The sequence below is a fragment of the Desmodus rotundus genome, chromosome 2, assembly GCF_022682495.2.
Source record: "Desmodus rotundus isolate HL8 chromosome 2, HLdesRot8A.1, whole genome shotgun sequence".
In the NCBI taxonomy this organism is placed as follows: Eukaryota; Metazoa; Chordata; class Mammalia; order Chiroptera; family Phyllostomidae; genus Desmodus; species Desmodus rotundus.
Window position 1 is genome coordinate 6,973,944 of NC_071388.1, and position 24,867 is coordinate 6,998,810.

At 43.2% G+C, this 24,867-nt stretch overlaps 1 protein-coding gene across 1 annotated transcript in view; it reads right to left on the reverse strand.

Moving 5' to 3' along the window:
• Positions 1-24,867, reverse strand: part of LOC123480257 (cell adhesion molecule DSCAM) — a 452,836-nt gene that overhangs the window by 82,884 nt on the left and 345,085 nt on the right. The window contains exons 9-10 of the mRNA XM_053917294.1: positions 20,161-20,439; positions 8,230-8,349 (exon numbers count right to left, since the gene is read on the reverse strand). Of these exons, the coding sequence (XP_053773269.1) occupies positions 8,230-8,349; positions 20,161-20,439 (399 nt within the window). The remainder of the gene's footprint in view (positions 1-8,229; positions 8,350-20,160; positions 20,440-24,867) is intronic.

The window sequence follows — 24,867 nt, forward strand, 5'->3', positions numbered from 1 at the left end:
CCGAGTGTTCTCCATGGCATTCTGAGACATGGGTCTTGGGGACTGTAGAGGATCCTGGGAGGTCACCTTGACCTTGGGAGAGCAGGTGTGCAGGACCAAGGTGAGACTTTCCAGGGCCAGCCCTTGAAGTAAGAGGGGGCTCCCGAGGGGTCACCTGAGCAGTTTTACCTGGTTGTGAGCATAGTGTTGGTTTCTCAGTCTGGAACTGCGCACACTGCATGGGAACGCCCAGAGAGCTGCTGTGCTTCTAAACCAAGACCCAAGTTCTGTTGGCCCCCATCGAGTCTATAGCAAGAGGGAAGGGCTTTGGCAGGCAGGTGGATAGCAAGCAGAAGAGGATACTTCTGGGACCCTAGTGATAAGGGACAGCTAGACCCACTGGTAGACTGCACCATGTGGGTACAGAAATGACAATCTCCAACAGCTTCCTGGGGACAGCAGGAAATACCCGAGCAAAAGCAGAGCTGTCATGTACCAACAAGTGGAGGCTTCTCTGTAGCCTCCAGGGAGAAAAACAGAGCCGGGAACTTTGGTCTTAGGTGAGTACGCTACAGCTAAGAGCAGGAAGGGCTAGCAGGAGGGTGGGGAAGAAAGCCAGTCTAGAGAACAAGAAGCAGAAGGAGGAGGGTCCCATCCCAAGTGCGCCCTCTGTATGGACTACAGAGTGGAGGTAAACAGGGACTCCCCCAAACTAAGGACACCTCCCCCTTGCTGGGAGAAGAAAGACACGTGGACAGCTGCAGAGGCTCAAACAACCCTGGCGATAGGTGTAACACCTTTCCACCAGCACAGCGAAGAGAATCAGAGACAATTGTGAGCAGGAGCTTACAAATACTCAATACCACAAGTACACAGAAAGAAAGCAACAAGGTTATAAAAAACACACAAGAGATCTGGAAAAATGCAGAGATGGCCCCTGATGTTGGCTGGGGGGTCTCGGTATTGTCATGATGCTGTTCTCCATATTGACATTTACATTTATTACAACCCCCACATTTTTCAGAATAGTTTTCTGAGAAAACTGGATAAAATTATCTTCACATTCATCTAGAAAACAACAACTAAACAAAGTCCACGACAGTCTTGAAAGAGAGAAATAATGAAGAGAGTATTATTTTCCTAGATATTAAAATAGGAAGAGATCAACCTCTGATTTACGTGGCCATGGAACCAGAATAGACAGATGAGGGTAAGAGAGGGAGGGATGAAACAAACAGGCTTCCACAGGCACATTCATTTTCATAGAATATAAAGCAATGCCGGTTAGTGGGAAAGGTTGGGCTATTCAATTAATGTTTTCAGGACAATTGTCTAACCGTGTGAGCTGCTGATAATGACAATAATGATGATGATGATAACAGCTAATGTGTACTGACTAATTGCTATGGGCCAAGGACCATAATAGATGCTTTCTATGAATCATCTTACTAAATCATCTCATTAACCCCCTGATTCTCTCTGCCTCACATATGAGGGAGCTAAGGTTCATGCAGGGCCAGTAATTTTCCTGCAATGACACAGCCAGACGGTGTTGTATGTGTCTGGACTTAGCCCGCTTTCTTAGCTGATCATTTCTCCTAGACTCCTACTTTGCTTATTTTTCTAAAATAAAGTCCAAATTTAATAAAGGTTCATGTTTAAACAATAGGATTTAAGGTTTAAAGATGGCAGCATAAAACCAGCATTTCTTCTTCTCCTGGAAACCATACAGAAGCAAATAGAAAATATAAACTCCACTTTGTACGAAATTAGGCACTATAAGAGCTACAATATCAACCCCAAAACAGGTAAATGGGCAACCAATACTGTACACTGAGCAGTGTACCTATAGACAGTCAAGGAGAGGAGAGATTAACCATGGCCGTGACACTGAACTCCTCAGCAGAGGATGCAGTGTGCATGTGGGGGTACAGCCAGGGGACAATGCCAACATCAGTGACCACAGTGCGCGGTCTGGGTGGGGCAGAAGCTTCCCTGGACCTACTGAGTGTTAGAATCTGAGTAGAGTTCAGAGAGGAGCCAGATGTCAGCGCAAAACAATCTCTTTCTGGCAATAGGAGTTTTCTGCAAATGTGGATTCTGAAAAGGAAGCCCGGATCTAACAAAGATACCATGAGAAAAATGGAAGGAAAAAGTAGACAAAGACCTCAGGTAATGAAATCTCACCAGAGGAAGGTGGCCCTGATTTAGATAAAAGCTCAGTGCAACCACAATGCCAAACGGCATGAAGGGTCTTCAGGGAATGAAAAATGGAACTGCCACGTGACCCCGCATTCCACTTGTGAGTAGGTGCCTGAGGAAGCCCAAAACACCATTTGCAGGAATACATGCACACTGTGTTCATCACGGTGTTGTCTATAACAGCCAAGGTATGCAAGCAATCCGAGGGCCCGTGGGTAGACAAATGGGTAAAAGCTGTGATACATAGATGCAGTGGAGTATTACTCGGCCATAGAAAAGAATGCAACTCACCATTTGTGACGGCATGGATGGACCTAGAGAGCATTAGGCTGAGTGAACTAAGTCAGCCACAGAAAGACAAACACCATATGATTTCACTTACCTGTGGAATCTAAAGAACAGAACAAACACACAAAACTGAAACAGATGGCTGCTTTAGTTTTGTCCTAGATGGTTGCCAAAGGGGGAGGGGGTTAGGGAACTGGGTGAAAAGGGCTAAGGGATGACACAGTACAAATGGGTAGTTACACAGCACGGGATGTCAAGTACAGCATAGAGAATACAGTCAATGACGCTGCGGGACTGTATGGAGGGTGTTTGGGACAACAGGGGAAGCCCTTTGGAGGGTACGTGATTGTCAGACCACTAAACCGCACACCCGAAACTGGTACCAAATAGTACTGAATGTAAACTGCAATTGAAAAATAAATAAAGGAATAACTAAATAAATAATAAATACCAGGAAAGTAAAAAAAGTCACTTTATGAAGCAAGAGGTCGAGAAAGCAGGAGAAGGGAGCTGGCAGAACTGGAGGAAAAAAAGGAGAAAAATGTACTGACAAAAATGAAGGCAAAATTGCAGAGCACAAAGGACAGCAGACTTCGCTGGGGAAAACACACGCAGACCTGACATGGAAAGTAATAAACCAATCAAAGCTGGAGGGCATGAGGTAAAACATCAGAAAAAATGACACCTATGGAACACTGGCACCGGGGTCCCGATGCCATGGTTGGAGACCCTGAAGCAGAAATGGAAATCACAGGATGGAACAAATGCTGACAGATTTATCAAAGGAAAAGTTTTCTTAAAGGAGGGATGATGTGAATTTACCCACTGAACAGGCACACCAACCACGTCTGGGGGAAAACAGCCCAGTGAGAGACATCGCGGCACTGGCTGCAGATATACCGGACTTCAGTGTCAGCTCCTGGGTGCACAAAGCGTGATGCTGCCCCTTCTAACGGGAGGCCAGGCAGCCTCTGTGCCCTTGTGGGTCATGCTGTGAGCCACCAATCTCCTACCAAATAACCGGACTTCATGTGCAAAAAAGTAACAGGCAAGCCACTGAACAAAGGAGAAGTTGGAATGTGCCTCCGTGGAGAAAGTATGGCTGAAGGATGGGTGGTGAGCACAGGTTCGCCCGATTGAGAACTGGCATGAAACTAAGGTAGGGCCAGGGATGGAAGAGCAGAAGGTGGAAGGTGTAAGCCTTGACAATAGAGAGAGCAGTTGTCAAAAAGCATTAGAGCGTTTAGAGAATTTGTCATCGCTTATACTGGAAATGGATGGTTGTGCCCACAGAGAGAGAGGCCCAGACCATGACCCTGATTCTAGCCCGAGTGGCTCTCCTGGAGTTTCTGCATTTCAGTGAGCGGCACCTCCTCTGTTCTCAGAGGCCTGGGCCCCGCCTTTGACTGCGCCCTTTCTCTCATACCCACTTCCAGTCCACCCGCCAAGTGGATTCAGAATCCAGTTACTTGTCCCCCTTCTCTGCTGTCCCCCTGATCCAAGCCACATCAGAGCCCAGACCTGGACAGGTCTCCAACGACTGGCCTCCTGGGGCCTCTAGCACCTCCTTTCCCTCACTGTGCCCCAGCTCAGTGTCTTTCTTGGCATTTCTGGAACATTCCAGGCATAAAGCCTCTCTTGCCCCTGGCTTTGGCCCTGGTTGGTCCCTTGACCTTCGGTGCTCCCTCTGGAGACATGCACCCCACTCATCTCCCATCTCTTTTAAGTCTTTGCTCCATGGTTACCTTCGCCTGGGGTCTTCCCTGACAACCCCATTTTAAGTGCAAACTGCTTCTTACTCCCCCCCGCCCCCGAAACTCAGGCACACTCTCAATCTCGTCCTTGGAATTCCCATGACCAAAGCTTCCTTGGAGGTCAGAAGAGGCTCTGTCGTGGGCAGCCAGAGAGTCAAGGATGGCCAAGCAGTCCGTGGGCCTGAGCACTGGCGACCGCTGACATCAGCAGCCAGCTAGGGAGTAGCCTTGGTCCCTGGGACGCTCACTGAAAGCCGTTCCCTCCGCCATTAATGACATACACATGCTTCGCTGTGGGTTTCTGGGAGCACAGATGAGGCCCAACGTAGTATTAAGCCATGATTTTTTTAAATCTTTTTTTCAGATAAGCAGCCTCATTTGTTCATGTAAAAGGAAAAACATATATCAGGAGACAGCATTGAATGTCTTAGAATTCGTGTATCCAGACCCAAGGTCAAAGAGGTAAGAGCATTATTTTCAGCAAAGATTGTTTCATTTCTGCAGGAGCTGCCCTGGACCCGCTGCGATGCACTCAGAAACGCTGCGGGCGCAGGATTCAACAGCCGAGGTGCGGGTCTCGGAGAAACAGCCGAATCCATTCTGTCTGAATCCTTTTGTCCCATCTGCAGGGGCGACTCCTGTGCTCCCCGTGAGTATTTGCTTACTGGCAACATGTTCCATAAACAAGGCCACATTTTTCTTAAGAAAAATCTTTATTACTTGTGTAATTCAAATAATATAAAATATCCTTATGTTCTATTGGGAAATACTAAAAAAGAAACATAAAACTTGGTATTTTCTTGGTCGTAAGAAACAGGCAATGCGGTAAACAGCGGGAGAGTGTGTAAATTAAAGTTCTGGCCCGTGGTCAGTGCAGGTGGAAGGCCTTAGGCATTGCTTACTCTTCTAGCCAGCAATTCTCTGTATAGAAAATTATCCCCAGGGAACAAATGGCCACGTGCACTAAGATCAATGAGGTAGAAGTCGTTGTGACATTTTTATAACAGTGAAAAACTGGAAAAAAATAAACATACAATGTCCAACCACAGCGTCGGACACAGCTGACGGCCAGGTGCCCATCTTCCCATCTTACCTGGTGACGGGGCACAGGGTGTGGTCCTGAGGGTGGTGTGCTCAGCCACGACGGGGCCTGCTGACCCCTGATGGCTCAGGGGGGCTCAGCCAGCAACGTGCTAGCAGAACTGATGAACGATACATTCTGGAAAGATCCTACGAGGGAGCTGGCTCAGGCAGGAGTGGCAGCCCTCTCCCTGCGCTGCTCCCCCTCCATGGGGATGTGGAAGGGGCAGGGGGCGCTCAATGGGCATTTTTTGACAGTGGGAGGTGCTGGCCAGGAGTAGCAGAATGGAGACACGCAGGCAGGGCAGGCCCCTGATGGCTTCGAGGAGAAAACAAACTAGTGCCGGGCTACCTGCGTCCAGACTCCTTGAGGCTTCAAGTCACTGAATTTGATCCTAACAAAGGCAAGTGGTAGTTAGATGTACTTGTTGATGTATTAATACAAACTCTACACAGACACCAAAAAGTCATATTGAACGCTCATGTTTGTTGACATGGCCAGACATCCATAGCATATTGTTAGCTGAAGAAAGAAGATTATAAGTCAGGAAGACACACACACACACACACGTATACATATAGGTATATATACGTATACGTGTGTGTGTGTGTGTATATGTAGTTATTTATATTTGTCTGGGGACAGGTCTGAAAAGCTAAGAAAAAATGTTTGTGATAGTCATCTTTGCTTATCTTTTTTTAAAAAAGATTTTATTTATTTATTTTTAGAGAGAGGGGAAGGGAGGGAGAAAGAGAGGGAGAGAAACATGAATGTGTGGTTGCCTCCCGTTCTCCCCCTACTGGGGACCTGGCCCCACAACCCAGGCATGTGCCCTGACTGGGAATCAAAGCAGTGACCCTTTGGTTCGCAGGCCTGCATTCGATCCGCTGAGCCCCACCAGCCAGGGCATATTTGGTTATCTCTAAATGATGTTATTTGAGGGGAACTTTTAAAAATTTAAGTTGCTGCAATTTATAATTTTTTCTTTGATTTTATATAGCAAATGAAATCTGAAGATAATAAGTCTCCTATAGTTTCATTTGTGCTTCAGCATTGGGAAGGAATGAAATGTATGGAACACCCGTGATGGATGAAGCATTGTTTAATCTATGAGAAACAATCTTACAAATAAATAATCCAGAGAGATGTGCGCAAGTAACATGAATAGGAAAATTTCCCGGGGTGGGGGCAACAGAAGCGGTCAGTTATCACAGGACAAATCATTTTCACATCATTAGTGGCCTGACGATACAAATTGAAACAGAAAGCCATTTCACTCACTGCATTGTGAAGACTGTGAATAAAACGATCTGACGTAATTGACAAGGATGCAGAGACACACACAGCCCCTCATCCTGCTGGTGGGTGTAATAATCACTCTGATATTTTCCAAAGGGCCCGGGTTGCCACAGACAAACAGCCTGAGCGTGGTCATGCTGTTTTGCTGCGAGGAATGTAGCTGGACAGAGCACTCACACATACGCACATTGTGTGAACATACACGAATGTTCGCCGCTGCGGTGTTTATAGGAGGGAGAGACCAGACACAGTCTGAGGGAGAGACAGGAATCACCAACAACGGCAAACTTTAGAAATAGTGCTGAAGAATAAAAGTGTCCTGGAAAGTGTTTATACTACCACGTACGCACATCTACATAAACTGATTTCAATGTATGATGTTGATTTGTCTCCATGGAATGCAACACGGGGCTTCACAGACGGCCTAAAATAAGGAGTCACATGGGCAGATAGCCTGAAAAAATAACAGGCTTTTTATTCTAGTTGAGAATAAAGTGCTTTTCACATGGATAATGGATGGGGCATGCCACAGGGGAGTAGCCTCAGAGATTTCTAAAAAATCTAATTGATTCCCCCTGCAATCCAATGGTGTCCAACACCCGCTGCCTCCCCCTTCTCTTTTTGCCTGAAAGGAAATACACTAGAAGGGGTTGTGGTAAGTGTGCGCTTTGTTTTTCTTCCCTTGATGTTATTTTCATAATAAGAAACTGCAACACAGTATTTTAAAAGGCAACATCCAGCATATAAACCATGATTAAAGAAACATAAATAAATACACTCATAAGAATTATACACATATAGTAGGTCTCCGATTGTTACAAAAGTAGTAAATTTATTGATTTGTTTGTCTATCCCACTGGTATACATTTGGCCCTCAACTGTTGGGTAAATTACTAAAATGAGAAAAGGAAAAGAGCTTCCGGTATGTTCGAAAGCCCTGTTAAGGAACCTTTCCTGGAGAAGATGGTAAGATGGATGTAAATCACTTTTACGGTGTCTAGAATTAGTTTACATTTTCCACATTTCCACTCATGTCATGTTTACAGTGCTCCCCCAAAAGGGAAGCGATGCTTTGCCTCTGAAGAGAAAGCATGCTTAGGAAGGAAAGCTCAAATCAGACATTGGATGTGCTTGTTTTTGCATGTAGCTTGTACATTCTAAGATAACCAGGGGAATAAAAACAATCCACAATTTTATTCCTAACCTTCTAAAACAACTTAATCTCATATGTGTAAATACTGTGGAAGTCATGCTCCGAAATGAGCAATTCTGACGAATTATATTTGTACGTTTGCCGCGGTCTCCAAGCAGGTCACGGTTTTACAAATTGGGTAGCAGCGCAGAACCTTCCCAGGTGCTGAGATGACTTACCTGAGTAACCTGCCTCCCCGTTCAGGATCTTTCCCGGGGCGTGTTGTTATACAAGAATAGACAGACACCTTGGTGATCTGAATAAACACTTAGGCTGACGCCTAGTGGTGTGTGTGAGAGAAAGATAGGCTTGCTGGGCCTGGGTACTTACAGGATGCGCTTACAGGAGCCAGCTCTGAAAGGACTAGAAACTCCCATTTAATTCTCTGGAATGTACACATTTGGCAGATAACAAGCAAACAAGGGACTTCATACCTTTGGAGAATTTCCACACTATTGTGGGCACAGGATAACCCTCGGCTGAGCAATTGAGGATGACAGCTTTGCCGTAAATCCCGTCCTGGTCTCGTGGCTGCACCACAAACTTGGGAGGAACTGAAAGAGAAATGTCATCGGTGATTCAGACAAGACTGTGAGTTAACAAAAGTATGATTTTAAGAAATCTAAGAATTTAATGAACATTAAAATACAAAAAAAGATTTTTTATATAGGGGAAATTAAAAAAAACATTGTTCGCAATTTGAGACAAATTAGGGTAGCCCCCTCATTGCAGGCAACTTCTCTTATGTATATCAATGAACATCTGCAGACAGAGGTTACTTGGCACTGGGGAAAACCAGGCTCTTGAGTGTGGGAGTTGGACTAAACCAAGGGAAAGTGATGTTCTGTTTTTGATTTGTGGTTTGGAAGATCTTCAGCAATCCACTCCATGGAACATAGAATCAGAATCACAATTTAAAAACAGATCAAACATATTTGCTCATCAAACAGTAATTATCAAAAGTCAGTATTCCCCTTGATGCGAAGTACTCATAGCATTTGATATCATTGCTTCCTGAAATAGGAGATGAAGGAAGAATGAAAAGGCATTCCCTGAAGGATATAAAGAACACCGTATGCTATTGAACTTCTGCCAAAGATCTGATGAAGACACACAGACTGTTATTCCTGATGTCAGCACCCTTCGTGGCCACAGGGGAACTGTGGAGGCTAGTTCAAGTGAGGTACTGCGAGGCCTTTATTGTGCAGCTGTTTAAAAAAGCAGATTAAGTAGCTGCTTCTTTGGTAAGTTTTGTGTGGTGCTGAAAAATTCCATCCCTATGTGAAACATACACATACACTCCATTGGAAACACACCTGCCAGGAGAAAGCAAGTGCTCTGAGTGAAGGTATTGTGATTTTAAGAGCATTCAAGTCTTCTCTTAAAGAGAAGATACAGAGTCTTCAAGGAAAGGTAGCATCTGAAGGTGTTAGAATCTCATAATTTCTTCCAGCAGATCAATGATGGGATGGGCTTTCCGTGAGGCAGGATTATGTGAGAGAAAATGGTGTATGTCATACCTATTATACCCTTAGCAAATATGGGTGCTCTTCCTCTTCTTTCCAGAGTTCCTTGGAAAGCTAACCTTGTCTGCCTTGCAACTTCTAGAATTCTTTACTCTGAAACAGAGACATGGACCTGTATGTACACATAGGAAGGGGCTTAGAGGCACATGGAGATTCTATGAACCACAGGGAAGGTCACTTCGGCCATGAAACAGCCAAGGAAGAGAGAACAAACCAAGACACCAGCAGCCGCTGCCACTGGAACCCACTGCTGCACTGCAGGAAGAGACGACGACGAAGTCCAGAAGTACAGAGCCAAGGGCCCAACACCTGGGCTGGGCCTCCACTTCTGCTACTCCCAGCTGGACGATCTTGTACAAGTTACCAATTGGCTTTTTAACTGCAATTTCCTTGCATGTAAGTGAGGGACAATTATATCACTCTTAGGAGTGGTGTGGGGATCAAACGAATTAAGATTCCAAAGGTTATCAGAACAGGGCCGGGAAGATACCAGGTGCTGGTTAATTTGGGAGATGCAGGCATGCCCAGGTTTAACAGTTCCAAACTTGTAAATTAAGTAAGTCGCACAGTCAGTGTAACTCCTCACTACTGCTTAACCAGTAAGCAATTTTACTCAGTTTAGGTGGTATTCTGAGACAAGTATATTCAATAAAACATAAATATATTTAAAATAAGGTGATCAGGGATGGCTACCTCATGCTGAGAAATTTATCTCTAGGAAAAATGATAGAGAATTTGTAAAGTTTTCTAGTAAAAAATATCCATCAACCTCAAGGATAAACTACAAGGTTTAAGATATCATGCCAGATTCATTCTGCCCAGGTGGAAGGAAAATATGCAGTCATCTACATTCTATGCTCTACTTGGCTCGAATTCTGCTAAGAGCAAGGAACCCCTTGTCATATGGGCAGGTAACTAATCTCTTGTATTTCCCCTGGAAGGATGTCTAATTGTAATTGATCCATGACCACTCCCCTTAATTTGGTTCTAATCCAAAGGGATGTCACTTAAGAGCTGATCAAAGACGTTTGCATGGGAAATAACCATTGGCATATTGTATGTGTAAGGTAATTACAGATAGAAATGGCCCATAAAATTGAGAATTATCTTTCATATCCCTCTCTTTCATCTCTTTGTGTCAGATGCTGATGATTCTTGGCAAATATATCACATATCCTCAAATTCTGTGTATTTTCACTGCCAGGACCTAGTCATGACAGGTAGATGGAGTGTGTGGTGAAGCTCCACATACCCTCTGCCTATCTGGTTTCAGCACCCCAAGGGATGGACAGTTCCTCATACTCTGCCAGGTTTCTGTACCAAGACAATGAGTGTCTCTTTGCTGTCTCAGGACCTTCTCTGAAGCTTACACACCATTGCGATGCAGCCCAGAAATGTGGGAGATGACAGTACATCATTGAAGGACAGGAGATGGGATAAATGCCCCACTTCTCCATCCTGCAATCTGTAGGACAATTCTGGGATGTGTTCTCTGCCTGTGCTTCTCAAACATTAGGGAGCATCAGAATCACCCAAAGAGCTGATTAAACCACAAATTGCTGAACTCCATCCCCAGAAATGGCTTCCAGGTGAGGCTGAGGCTATTGGTCCAGAATCCATGCTTGGAGAACCACTGTTCTATGGGATTCCTTGGAGGGTTTCAACCCACCACAAATGAGCCTGTTGCCCACAGCAGCAACTAGCTTATTAACACAACTTTGATTGACGTTTCCTCCTTTTTGGTCTCATTTTTCCACATTCTCTCACTTTGGGATCCAGGAACTACATCTCAAATAAGCGATCAGCAGTCAGTTCTGTACCTCACACTCTCATTCAGAGGAAGTCAACCTGTGACAAGGCTGGTGATGGCACCTGGGTTTCTGAAACAGCATCCAAACTGGCCCACCTGCCACCTACTGCCCCACTTGAATCCGTTCTCCACACAGTGGCCTGAGGATCCTTCTAAGACCCAAACTAGATGACTGTGACTTCCCTGTTTAAAATCACCAGTGCGTTTCCCATTGTTCCTTGATACAATCTAGACTCTTACAATATCTTAAGTCTCTTTATGACTTGTATTCTTGGTCTCCAGCATCATCTACTGATATTCCCCTCTTCTAGGTTTTGCTCCAGCCATTCTAAAATTTCTGTTCTGTAGTCCCCGTGGTCACTCTTGCTGCTGGGTCCTCACACATGTTTCTGCATTTCTTGGTTAATGAACCCTCATTATTTTATTATTACTATTACTATTATTATTATTATTATTATTAACATAGATCAAAGCGCACCTAGTCTGGGACACATTTCTTGATGCTGTGGATGAGCTTAAGTGTTTCCACAGAACCCTGCACTATCCGAGCAAAAGCTGACTTTGAGTGGCCAGTTTAATTGCTAGTCTCCTACATGAGGCTGTGTGCTCTGAGAGAAGAACCATTCCTTTCTCGTAAACCATTGTATCTCCAGTATGGAGCACTCTGCTATGACATAGAAAGCACTCTGCAAATACTTGTTGAGTGGACAAATAAATAAATTGATATTATTATTCTAGTTTATAAAATAGGGAAGTAGACCTTGTCCAAAGTGGCATGGCTCAGTTAATAACTCAGACCAAAGTGACCCCAGTGCTCCAGGTCCCAGAACCACCACTGAAAGAAGAGAGCACAGCACTGTGGGGATTCTGGCCACAGAGACAGGGAACTGGGGAAGGGAGGCTGCCGACTCTCTGGGACTATCACAATTCAGGCCGAAACTTATGATAAGACCAAATATTCTAAATTCTCTGTATTGTTTGGGTGTATAATTCCCCAATGTTCCTGGTTTCCTCTTTTTAAAATCATATTTTGGTTACCTTTTGTCTTTGTAACAATTTGTCTGGTGTGTTTTAGTGAGCATATTTGCTGATATACTCAGCTTTCTAAAAGAGAGACGTTTCCAGTGGGGATGAAGGTGATTACAGAGAAGGAAGGGATATGTTCAAATAATTATGTCCCAAGAGGCAAAGTATGTCATTTTGGACATACACTTATCTGAAGCATAGAGAGAGATGGTAGACAGAGATATTCTAAAATACACAGATCCTGTCATGAGACCCACATATTCTGATAGTATCTGACACCTCGGTCGGGTTGCTTTGAGGAAGTTTCCTGCTCATATTGTTGAATGTGAGGGTTGTTTAAAGTACAGTGACCTTTGGCTTCATCTGTTTATTCAGGAGGGAATAGTATGTTTACGATAGGACAGGTATTTTCAATCTTAGGTGCAGTCCGAGTAGCTATATATTTCCAGATGAATGTAGGGTTCCCCAGCTGTGAACTGGGACGAGGATTCCATTTTGTTTAAGGCAAAACAACTGAAAGCTATTCGGTGGGGGCAGCTGGGGGGCAGCGTAAATAAATGTTGCCATTGTCTACCAGATGGCATTTAGTCAAGATGGTAATTGGTCAAAGTCTAGGTAAGATTTAATTTAGACACTGGAAGCGAAACTCCCATGACTTCCATCACACCCAGAACAGGGGACCTGGCCCTACCTTTAGAACTTACTCCCCTCTGTTACTGAGCAGTGAGCGCCTTGGTCTCTTGTTGTCCTGGAAACACACAAAACTCCCTCCCAGCTCAGTGTCTTTGAATTTGTCAGCCTGTCTGCCTGGGACCGGCTCCCTATGGAGAGCTTCACAACTGAGCCCCTCGCTCTAGTCACATTTCTGCTCAGACTCTCCAGAGTGGCTTACACCATCCATCCTGTAAGCCTTTGATCTGCCCTCTTGCCAATCTTCCCTTCTCATAGGACACGTAGAAGGATACCTGACGTTATTCGTTGGTTTCTTGTCTCTCTCTTCCACCAGAATGTGGGTTCCATGGGGCAGGACTGAGTCTCTTTGTTCTGATCACTACTGAACCCCCAACACTCAGAACATCTATTCTAAGATTAATGTTAATACACATTTGTTGGGAGAATGAATAGGCAAAATGATAGCATGGATATGGTATCAGAAATTGGATCAATAAACAGCAACAAGATAGTAGAGTTGTATAATTTTTATTTTCCTTGCCAAACAAAGGTCGACAAAAGCCTTTTAGAGAGTGTATTTGTTTTTCTTTGTGTTACCTCATCACTAAAGGCCAGAAACAACAGATGCATCACAGGATATAAGAAGTGTGAGAAAAATCACTCATAAAAAAATCCTCACGTTGGCAGCTTTCCTGTGGCGCAGAGCCAACAATGTGAGCCACAGGCAGGTGGCTCTGCCACTGAGCCCAGTGCTTTCCCTCCAAATGGCTTCATTAATGCCCAGGTCACCCCACTGAGCACGACGCTAGGGAGAGCATTGGTCCATGCCCGTGTGAGCCGCAGGGCACACACAGGAGAGGTGAGACTTCTGTTCTTTTTTTTTTTTCCCTTAATTTACCTTATAACAGTTAGTTTATTTTAAATTAAGTCTGTGTAAAACTTCCCAATGATCCAGGCTATAAAAAATGTGCTAAGCTTTATAACGGCCCAAGGCCACACAACTGCAACTTAAGAAATAACTAGGAATTGGGCCCCAAGTTCATTTCTATCATACCCATCTAGTCCACACCTCAGCTCAAATGTCGTAGTTATGGACTCCATTTACCCATGGAATTAATCCCCAAATGCTGTCGTTTCTTCAAAAAGGATTGACTCTGGGAGTGGGGAGTGGGGGTGGTCTGGGCAGAGGAGGGCAAAGGGGGAAAAATGGGACAACTGTAGTAGAATAATACTAGAAAATACTGTGTTTTTACCTTTTGGCTATGTTCCCAAGACCATCATTCGACTTAATTGCCTGATACTTGGATTACCCTGAGGCCTCTTTCATGTGATGTGTTCTCAATCACTTCCCGGAGTCACAGCAGATTGGTGTTGAAATCATGACAAGGGGTAAAAGGGAAACCAGAGAGAAAAGGAGGAAAGCAGGGAAAGGTGTAGGAGTCAGGTTTACAGGCCAGCAGACCTTCCTTTGGCTCGTTTGTTTGCAGAGCCATCGTCTCTCAGCTGCTGCTGGACGGGTCCTCCTCCCTCAAGGCAGTTGGGTCAAGGCAATGGGTAGCTCCCCACACTTCCTACGCAAGCACGCACTGGTTCAAGGCAGCAAGCAGATGAACGCACTCCAACAGTGGTGGCCTCCATGTCTTCACTGGTGCTGTTTATTCCTCACTGGCTTCACAGATGTGTCTGCACACCCGGGTCCTGTCTTCATTCATTTATCAAATGGAGAATAATCGGAAGGCCCTGCTACCAGTTAGGTGACGGGGCCACACCTTCATATTTGAAGTGTGATAGCACGTGCTTGAATCTTGCTTGGTCATTAAGGTTGATGATCTTTGCTTTATAATTGGTATTATTAGTCCATTTATACTTAATGCAAGTATTTTTTTCCATCTACTTATTTGTTTTCCATTTTTTTCTGTTCTTGGTTTTGTTACCTGTTCCCTATTTCCTAACTTGTTATACTTAATTGAATATATTTTAATGTTCTCTTTTACCTGTTCTATTAATAGCTATACCTGTTTGTTTCACTTTGGTAATTGCTCAATAGTTTACAATGTATTTACATATTTATCTAGCAGCATCTATGTTCAGAGATATTATTCCACTTCATGTATAACGCTGGAAGACTTTATAACAGTAAATTTCCATTTTCCTTCTTCCTGTCCTTTGTGGTATTGTTGTTGAATATTTTATTTTGTATAAGTCACACAATAAAGTATTATTGTTTAAACATCTAAATATTTTTAAAAGAAATAAAAATAATAAAATGACTTGTATATTTACTCACACCTTTATTATATCCTGAGCTCTTCATTCCTCTTGTTGATCAATTTCCACATCTGGATTTGTTTTCTTTTAGTTTCAAGAACATTCTTTAATATTTTTTGTCGTGAAATCTTGTTGGAGTTCAATTCTCCCAACCTTTGCTTGTCCAAAACATCTTGACTTCTCCTTGGTGTTTGAAGAACATATTTTGCTGGTCATAGAATCCTAGATTGACAATATGTTTCCTCCTCTGTCCCTTTTAGCACTTCAAAGATACTGTTTCATTCTCTTTGGGCTTGAATTTTTTCTGATGAATAGTCTGAGGTTTTAATTGGTTCTTACTTGATGCATCTAATTTTTCTGGTAGCTTTTCATATTTTATCTTTAGTTTTTAACAATTTTATTATGATGTGCCATGGCATGAGTTTTCTTTTTGCTTATTCTTCTAGGGTTTCATTCATTGCTTTTGTCTGTTGATACATATTTTTCATCACATTTGGACATTTGCCAGTCAATTATTACTCAAATATGTATGTTTTCCCTTCCTCTCCTCTGAGACTCTTGCTCTGCATATGCTGGACTGCGTGACAATGTCCCAAGTTCTCTGAGGGACTGTTGACCACGTTTTAGTCTCTCAACTCTCTGTGAAAAAATTTGGGTATTTTTCTTGCCCTCTTTTAAGTTCAGTAATTCCTTGCTCTATAGTATCCAATACCTTATTAAATAGATGCAGTGAATTTCTCGCTTTAGGTATTGTGCTTACCTCCCTGTGGGTACATTTTTTAAAAAATTATGCTCTCTTCTTGCATTCCCCCATTTACTCATTGCATACATCTTTCCATTTGAATCCTTGAACATGATAGCTGCTTCAAAACCTTGCTTACTAATTGTAACATCTGTGTGTCCATTAGTCAATTTAACAGTTTTTCTTTCTTTTCTTCATGGCTCACGTTTTCCTGCTTCTTCACTCATTTAGTAATTGTGTGCAAGACATTGTGGACATTGGACGCTATTGGGAGTCTGGATTTTGTTGGTTTGTTTTTGAGAGTGTTGAATGTTATTCTCGAAGAAAGTTGATTTAATGGTGGAGAAGTTTTAAGCTGCCAAGGCTCTTTAGGCTTTTTAGGGGCTGTTCTAGAGCAGCCTTTATTCCAGGGCAAGGTTAGCCCTGCTCTTAGTATGTGGCCTCTCTCAGATTTCAGCTGAATTTCTCATGTGTTCCCTACTCTGGTTAGTCAGAATCTCAACACTTTTCAGCACTCTGTAACCTCTGAAATCTGTATTCACCTCACACACTCCTGGTTTTTGTTCTCTGCTAGATTTCATGGAGTCTCACCATATGCACATGAAGTGCAGTGATCAGCTAATGACTCTAAGGAAGCTGCATAAAAATTTTTAGGAACTGATTTCTGGATAGCTCCTTACTCTCCAGTACTTTGCCCTGCAAACCCAGAGCACCAGTAGTTCTGAATTCCTGCTAAATTCCCATCCCCGTTTTCTCCACCCAGCAAGGTCACTCTAATCCATTTAGGCTGTGCATTCCCTGCCATGGTTTGGAAAGTGCTGCAGGCAGAAATCTGGGCTGAATTGGGAGTTGGCTCATATACTTCCCTTTTCTTAAGTACTGTGCTGCCTGTTCCACTGCCTGGAAGTGGTTGTTTTATAAATTTTTGTCCAATATTATAGTTGTTTTTGGTAGGAGAATAAATACATTACCTATCACTCTCTGATGGCCCCATTCAATAAATTTTTTAATTTGTCTTTCAATAGTTAGTTGACCCAAAATCTGCCTCCCTGAAATTTCTAACCATTTCTGTTGGTTCTACCTTCTGGCCCCTCCCCAACTATAGTTAATACTATACCAGTTTGAACATGTTCCACTAATGTAAAGAATTCAATCCAAATTCATGAATTCATGACTTTCATACTGTAATTATCTCCTCTTTGCCCTGCCACATACTTTTCCCTATCGACTCATTCCCATCAGCATGCCTCGCCCCATGTCCATCTCTAACTTCTCTATTTTCTCCTTCCTGCCATTGCAACATACCTATAAATATGAAAAGAGTTGTTTTTTCTTGAATTTGCATACATTCTTTCACTTCCCTGAAGCCCCACTAATCAGGCATTTACTGTGGCCACGCCACTCTTCAAGGTCACAAATAATATCTGTCTTTCTAAACCCAATGACAAATTATTGGTTTTCCTCTTCTACTTTCAGTGGGATTTGTTATACTTCATTACCTTCCTCTCTTGATACACTTCCTATTCTGTTTTCCGGACCCAGCCGTCCCCTGGAATTCCTCCTATGTCACTGGCTTCTCCTTCTTTCTGTCCCCTTTGCTGATCCCTCCTCTTATTCTGGAGCCTTAAATGTTGGAATGTCTTGGGTCTAGACCCTCTTGTTTCTTCCACATTATTGTTTCTCTTGTCACAATTGCTACTCCTTGCATCTTCCCCACTTATGTTGAAGACAATTCCATTTACCTTCATTATAAATTCCCTTTTCCCTCATTTGCAACATTCACTTAATAAATGTGCTTGGTTTGCTTTGCCTCCGATACATATTGCAAATTCAACTGCTTCTCATTACCTTGACCATTACCACCTTCATTCAGGGCACTTTACATCTTGCCTGAACATTGGAAATAGCCTCTTAGCTATCACCCTTGCTTTCTGGACCAGTCCATTCGTCACAGAGCTGCTAGTGTGATAATTAAAAAGATAAATCAGGCCATGCCACTGACCTGGTTGAAGTCACCACTGACCAATCTGCATTTAGAAAAAAAAAATCTAGACTTCTAAAATAGCTACAAACTCAAATTATCCAGTGTGCTAGGGCTCAAGCTTGGCTGCCTATTAGAATCAACCTGGGGGTTTTACAAATTGCTGAAGCCTGGGTTTCGCCTCCAAAGATGATTATTTTATTAGTATGGGCTGCCATCTGGACATCAGGAATTTTTTAGAGCTCCCCATACCATTCTAATGTGTGACAAAATTTACGAACCATTTGTGGGTGATTTTTGAAAAAAAAAAGCCCCAGAGACATGGGAGACGGCGCTACTCCCAAAGATTATGATTTAAATGGGGTTTGTTAGGACCAGAAAATAGTCATCAGTGATTTATTAACTCTCCCGGGAGACCCCACAGTGAAGTCCAGACTGACCACTGCCCCCCGTCATCTGGCCCTGGAGTACTTCTCCAGTCACCGAGCTGCTTGGGCAGCATGTTTCTTTTTTCAGGGTTTGAGCCCCAAACTCATGCCTTAACGCTAATTTTACAGCAGCTTATTGAACACAGTTGGGGAAAACCACATGGAGCCATCAATCAGAATGTGATCAACTGCATTATCCCAAATGGCTAGGCTCTATCTCAGTGTATCTGACCTTTGCCTGGGGCTAAAGCTTCGCTGCCTTTCCTGCAGGGGAAGTGATGCAAAGGGCACCCGTGTGCCTTTTTATTGGGCGTTTCTGTCCTCTGCCCTGGGCCCTTCAGAGCGCATTGCATAGGAGACAGGCTTATGTGCTCCTTCATCCTTTACAGATGATGCAGCAAGGGTCGATTCTTTTTGTAAGAAAACACTAAGTCTAGTCCCTTCTTTACTTCCACCCATGGACATGGGTAACAGTGTGGGGATCGACTGTGGGATTGGGGAGGGTGGGATGGGTGGAGGAGGGCTAAGAGGGAAAAATTAGGACAACTGTAATAGAACAGCAATAAAAATGATTTAAAAAGACAACATTTAGGAAACAGATACCAAGTTGGTTCTTAAAGATGGGAAAATTCAGGTATCCCCATTCTTATATTCAAAAGTGCATGGTATGAAGAGAAAAACGTCATTTGTAGCTTTCGTTTGTATCTAACTGAAGACAAATTTTCTTAATCATTTACTCATGGACAATGTCTTTTACAAAACCACAGTTGATTTCTTCATCCGAGTCTGTATGCTTCAGTTTCTTTTATTGGCAAATAGACAGAAAGCACATTCCATTTCTGTCGCAAAGGAGAGAGCGCTGTCGTGGGGACAGGTTTGAGGACTGAGGGAGGACACAGGCATCTACTGCTCAAGAAAGTCTGCCCTGGTCTCCTACATTCTCAGGATGATGAAAATCATCCCTCCTGGTGGTTACACCAAGAGCCCAACGTTGGGGGGCTTTAAAATGCAAATGATCAATAATACAAATCTTTAAATTCATACAGTTAGTTTGGCAATGTGGGTGAATGTTGTACTGGCAGATGAAAGCACACAGCTCTTGGAGAACCATAAAATTACAGACTACCCATGCACAAGAGACCTCACAGAACACTAGCTGCTCACTTTACAGATAAGGAGTGTGAACCTAAATGGGGATTTGGTGCTTGAACGGAGATTGGAAGTAAGACTGATGCCTACATTTTAGATCTACTGAAACCCCGGCCCATGTTTTCTACAAGTTAGACTACCCTATTTTTAACTTTTGCACAAACATTCTCACAGTTTGCTTAATTTAATTAATGTTGCAATAGCCTCCCCCAAACGGTGACAGATTTAATGCTAAACTGAAGACAGGAACAAAGAAAACCACATTTCTAAAACTAAAACAGAAAACATAAAAAGCTATTCTTTTTTCATTGTTTCAGGAAAACTGTGATATATGGCTTTGACAAATATTTTTAAACCATCAAATTAAATAATATTATTAAAAAGTGCCACATAAAATAAATACAGCACAGCAAGCACTCTGGGACTTTGCTACTCAAAAATCACTTGGTTAACTTAGTAGGAAAGCCCTATTTTATGAACTAAGTCCCAAAGCTCCCATGTTCCCATTCACACATTTCTTTTTTTCTTGAATTGTACCCTTGAAACCTGCACACTTTTATCAACCGTCACCCCAATAAATTCAGTAAAAAAGAAACTTCATTTTTTAGGTAGATGAACCCTTGGCTTGGAGTTTAGGGGAGCTCACAGTTGGTTTCTATAGTTGTTTAGTTGTTTAATGGAATGACAGCAAATTCGATGAATTCTAGTTATACTTTCATACTATTTAAGCAAACACTATACTTTGGCTACATCTCTCACTCACCTCTCACTATTAGCTGGCTTTGGTGCTCCACGGCCGCGGCCTCATTCCGGGCTATGCAGGTGTAATTCCCGTTATGCATCAGGGAGAGGTTGGAAATCCTTAAGGAGCTGGTGAAGTCAATGTTGTCGATGGTCACCCCCAGGCTCGCTGGGATCGGCCGGCCATCCTTCTGCCAGGTGATCGTGATGGGTAGGTCCCCTGAGACCACAACACACGGGATGAAGACCCGCTGTCCAATGGAGAATCTCGGGAACTCAAAAGGCTGGATAAAAGGTGGAACTGGAAAAAAGGGGGAAGGTAACAGAGAAAAAATCATAATGAGCTGTGTAAATATTCTACGTTCTCTTTTCCTTTAACCCTCTTGCGTGACATTGAGGGTCACTGCTACAGCACATAAATACGTGAACCGCTAGAAGACATGAAACTGTGCTCTCCTATTATTTGAATTTTCTCATCATTCTAAATGGAAACCGTGGCTTGACCTGTACTTGGGAAAATATGCTTAATGTCATTTATTTTGATAAACTTTTTTTTTTAAGTTCACTAATCATTTTGGAATAAGAACATTCCAGTCTCTGTTCTCTTCAGTGTAAATTCTCTGAATTCGGGTTTTGTTTTTCCCTTAGGAGCCTTATAAAATGACGCGTCCTGTGTGGCTACTGTTAGCACTACAATACAGTCCCCTAGTCCGCCCCGGCCTCGCTCACAGGCACACTTGGACCCTGAGCTAGAAGCAGAGGTCCCTACACTTGTTAAACATTTTCTTACGTCCAACCTCCAACTAAGAGTGGATGTCAGTTAAAATTGGGTATCCTTTGTTAGCATAATTACACCTTTACTCTGAACCCCTCGGTTTTACACGTTCCCTGTGCATGACCTTAATTCAGCCAGGGGCAGTTTCTGAGTTGTGGAGATGAGAATAAGGTTCTAGCCTTCGGCCACTGGTAGACACAGTTGAGCTCAGTCTGGAAAACTCTTTCCTGATTTAATTCCCCTGATAGACTCCTAATTATCTTCTTGTCTCAGGACCATTCTTCCTCACTACCTTCCCAGATGGCCTCATAGGATTTCAGCGTCAGAAATGGTTTAGATGGAGCCAGGTTTGAATCCTGCCTCGGTTACTCATTAGTTATGGGATCGTGGGCAAGTTTTCAATGTGCTCCCCGTCAGTCGTATGGGGTAGCTCTTCACAGCCTCACCTCGTAAATGGGTGGCTGAAACTCAAAGTGTTACTTGCCCTTCATTATGGAACTATCGTATTCACTGCAGGTAAGGGCTCAGATCTTGTTCTGGGGTTTTGTTTTTTTCAGGGTTTTGGAAATAACCAAGGGGCCATACGAAGACTACTAAGCATTCAATAGCCAATATGAACCAGTTGTTATACTAGGTGATTTCACAGAATGAAGTTATTAAATAGCAGGATGCTTGATCATTCACTCAATTGTACTTTCACTGCAATTATCAGCTTGGTGGAGATGTAAGGGGTCCAGCTGAGAAACGTCTGAATAGAAACTACTTATTCATTCGGTCAGCTGAGAAGTGCTTACTGGGCCCCTGGTATGTGCTGGACGGCACTGTGTGCTGGGCATACAGCAATGAACTTAATGTAGCATCTCCTCCCAGCGAGCCTCTGTGCATTGACCTGGGCAATGGATGTCAGCAGAGCACAGCCATGCTTATTCTGTCATTTAATACTATTATTATTATTGTTACTGTTATATGCTTTCATAAGCAGCTGGGAGCCAGGACTCACAATTGCAAGTACAGCCAGTGTTAGAAGGACTAGCTGGGTCAAGTTAGGTCTTACCAGAGAAAGAAACAAGCATGTAAAAAAAGTAGCATAAGGGAGACAAGTACATGCCATGTCAAAACTGCTGTGGATTCTCAATGCAAAGTTTGAGCTTTGGGGCTGCGATGAGTGGACCTGATGTGCAGAGAGAAAGGTCTTCGGATGATGTTCCACCTGTGCTGGCAGGAAAGGTAAGCTGGCCCACCCTGGGGTTATTCCGAGCTGACAGCATGTGGAGGAAGCGCCCACTGTCAGCCACGGGGTTCCTATTTCTCTAAATCTTGCCCCCAGTGGCATGAAAGTTTACTCTGTATGTAAATATCATTAACACTCAAGAATCTTCCATTTTTAAATGAATATAACTATGTTTCTTCTTCTTTGATTTTTTTGCACACAGAAATCTGGTTGTCTGTTTACTCAGACAAACCTGGACGCCCAGTGTTGGCTTGGGGTTTGTTATCTGAATTGCAGATGATTTTTACAATGAGAACTTTGGAGCCAGGCTACCTGGGTTTGCTTAGTAGCTACAAGGCCAGCTGTGCTACTAAGTAAAGTCATCAACACCCTTCTGTGCCTCAGTTTCCTTATCTGTAACCCAAGAAGTGCTGCTATGTGGAGTGAATGAGTGAGCACAGACATTCACAGACTTTCACATGCACCCGAATCACTTCAATACCACTGGCTCTATTCCCAAAGTCTTCAAGATGAGGAAAAAAACCCCTGGTAAGTGGTAAGGTTATTGGGCAAGGGAAAGAACTCAATTTCTCTTATCAGCTGTAATAGGGAGAACAAATTTACAAGGACTTACTTTCTACTTCCCAGATCAAAAAAAAAGAAGGTAGGGCACAGCATATTTTTCACCTCTATATTTAATAAGGAAACAATATGCAGGGCATAGGCTGCCAGTAATTAGTAAATGTAGGAATATCTTCTTAGAGAAGACAGTTACAGGATACAGAAAGGGGATGTATATCCTGTTATTTAGTAACAAAGGCAAGAAGTGGCTACAGAAGAATCAGAGTTAAAAAGTAAAACCAAAAATCAGACCTTCTGTAACTGCAACATACCTGTAATTTATTGGTTTACAGAATTCCAAGGTATATATAATTGTAGTTACAGAAGTGAATCTGAAAATGAAGAATCATATCTCAAACACAGAGAGAACATATGTCAGGGGCTGACCCACTCACTCTCATACCTACCACTCAAACGAAAGTCCCTTTTCTGCACGTCGTATTTTAAATTGTTACAACGCGCCTGCTTATCTCATTTCTTCGTCTAAACCAGAAGCTGAGAATTCAGGCGTAGTGATGAGGGCTCGGTCAGAGCCATGGCTGGCATGTCACAGGGAGCGAGGAACTAAGTGTCAACTGTCAAGAGCAGACATGAGGGTCTGACATGCACAGCAATGGCGGCGCACTCGGGGCGGAGGCCCTAAATAGTCAGCTTTTATGCCGTCAAAACAACAACACGGCGCTACTTACTTAAGACTCTGAATCCTAAGTTATAGTTAACATATTAAATGGGAGAAAGATATAGCTAACATATTTTAAAACATTTACATAAAAATCCTATTCAAATAGTTAAAATAAGCATTTTCATGATGAAAGGAAGAATTTAATTGGAGGGAAAAGTCATTTTCCCAGAATAACGTCAGAATCAGTTTTGTTACTTGTTGCCTTGCTGCCAGCATTATATTAGGATGCGCTTTTTAAAATGCCAATTAAACCCAGAGACCGATTTGTCAATCCTATCACTTCTCCCCTCACGACCAACGTCTCCCCCGCCTCCGCCACGAATCACAAGCCTGTTGTGTACAATGCTTAAAAAAGTTTTGAAAGAGTCCCAAATCTTATATTTTACATTTGTAAGACATAAAAATGAGAGACAAAAAGTAAACGAAGAGATTCAGAAAGCTCTTAGCATGATATTGGTAAAGCCAAATCGCCTCTTTGAGACACAGTGCTCACTCCGTCTGGTCCAGTATATCACCTTTCACGGTAAATTCTCTGAGTCTTGCTGGCAGTGAAAGTTTGCGGTATCACAGGAGCAGAAATCCTGAATGGGACCTGCAATAGGTTTTGACGTATTCCTACACGAAGTATGTGCATACCAGCTAAGTGTCACCTACTGCGAGCTTTGTATATTTTATTCTCCACAATTGTGAGAGATCCTTTCTCCGAGACAGTTCAGAGCTACTGAAGGCTGCCAAATGGTAATTTAGACTCTTCTTTTTTTGTTAACAATTAAATATTCTTGTTCTTAATACTGCGCAACTCCTCGGTCCCTGTCCTGGCCTTGCCTCCTTCCTCTGCATCCCTGATGAGCTCATCTACCCCTTTGCTGCAGGGGTCAGCTTGCTGCCATTATCCCTGATCTGCATTTCCAACCAAAAACTCCTTCTCAAGCTTCATATCTGCTTGTGCAGTTGTCTGCTAATATCTTCATCTGGATGTCTCAGAAGCACCTCAAATTCCAGACCAAACGTATCATGTTTCCCTTAAACTAAGCATCATCTTCAATTCCCTGTTCCCATCTGTGTTACATAAACTCCCAGATGAAGGAACGCTCGGAACAGGGAAAGTGTCCCCACTTGTTCGGGTCTCTCTCTCTCCAACCAGTGTCAGTGGGTGGCTCTGTCATGTCTACCCCCCTTCTCCACATCCCCTGTGCCTGGCTCCTTTTTTCTCCAAACACAAAACCATCACCTCTTACTAAAACTTTTTCCACTGTGTCCTAGTTTTTAATATCTTTCCGCACTTGCAATCAGTCATTTTATATACCGCAACCGGATTAAGTTTCCCCCAACACTGGGGAACAGGTCGCTCTGCTTCAGCCACCCCACTGCCTTTAGGATCAGGCGGGAGATAAACGCTGCAGCCTGCAAGCTCTGATACCTGCCTCTGCACTGCCTCTGG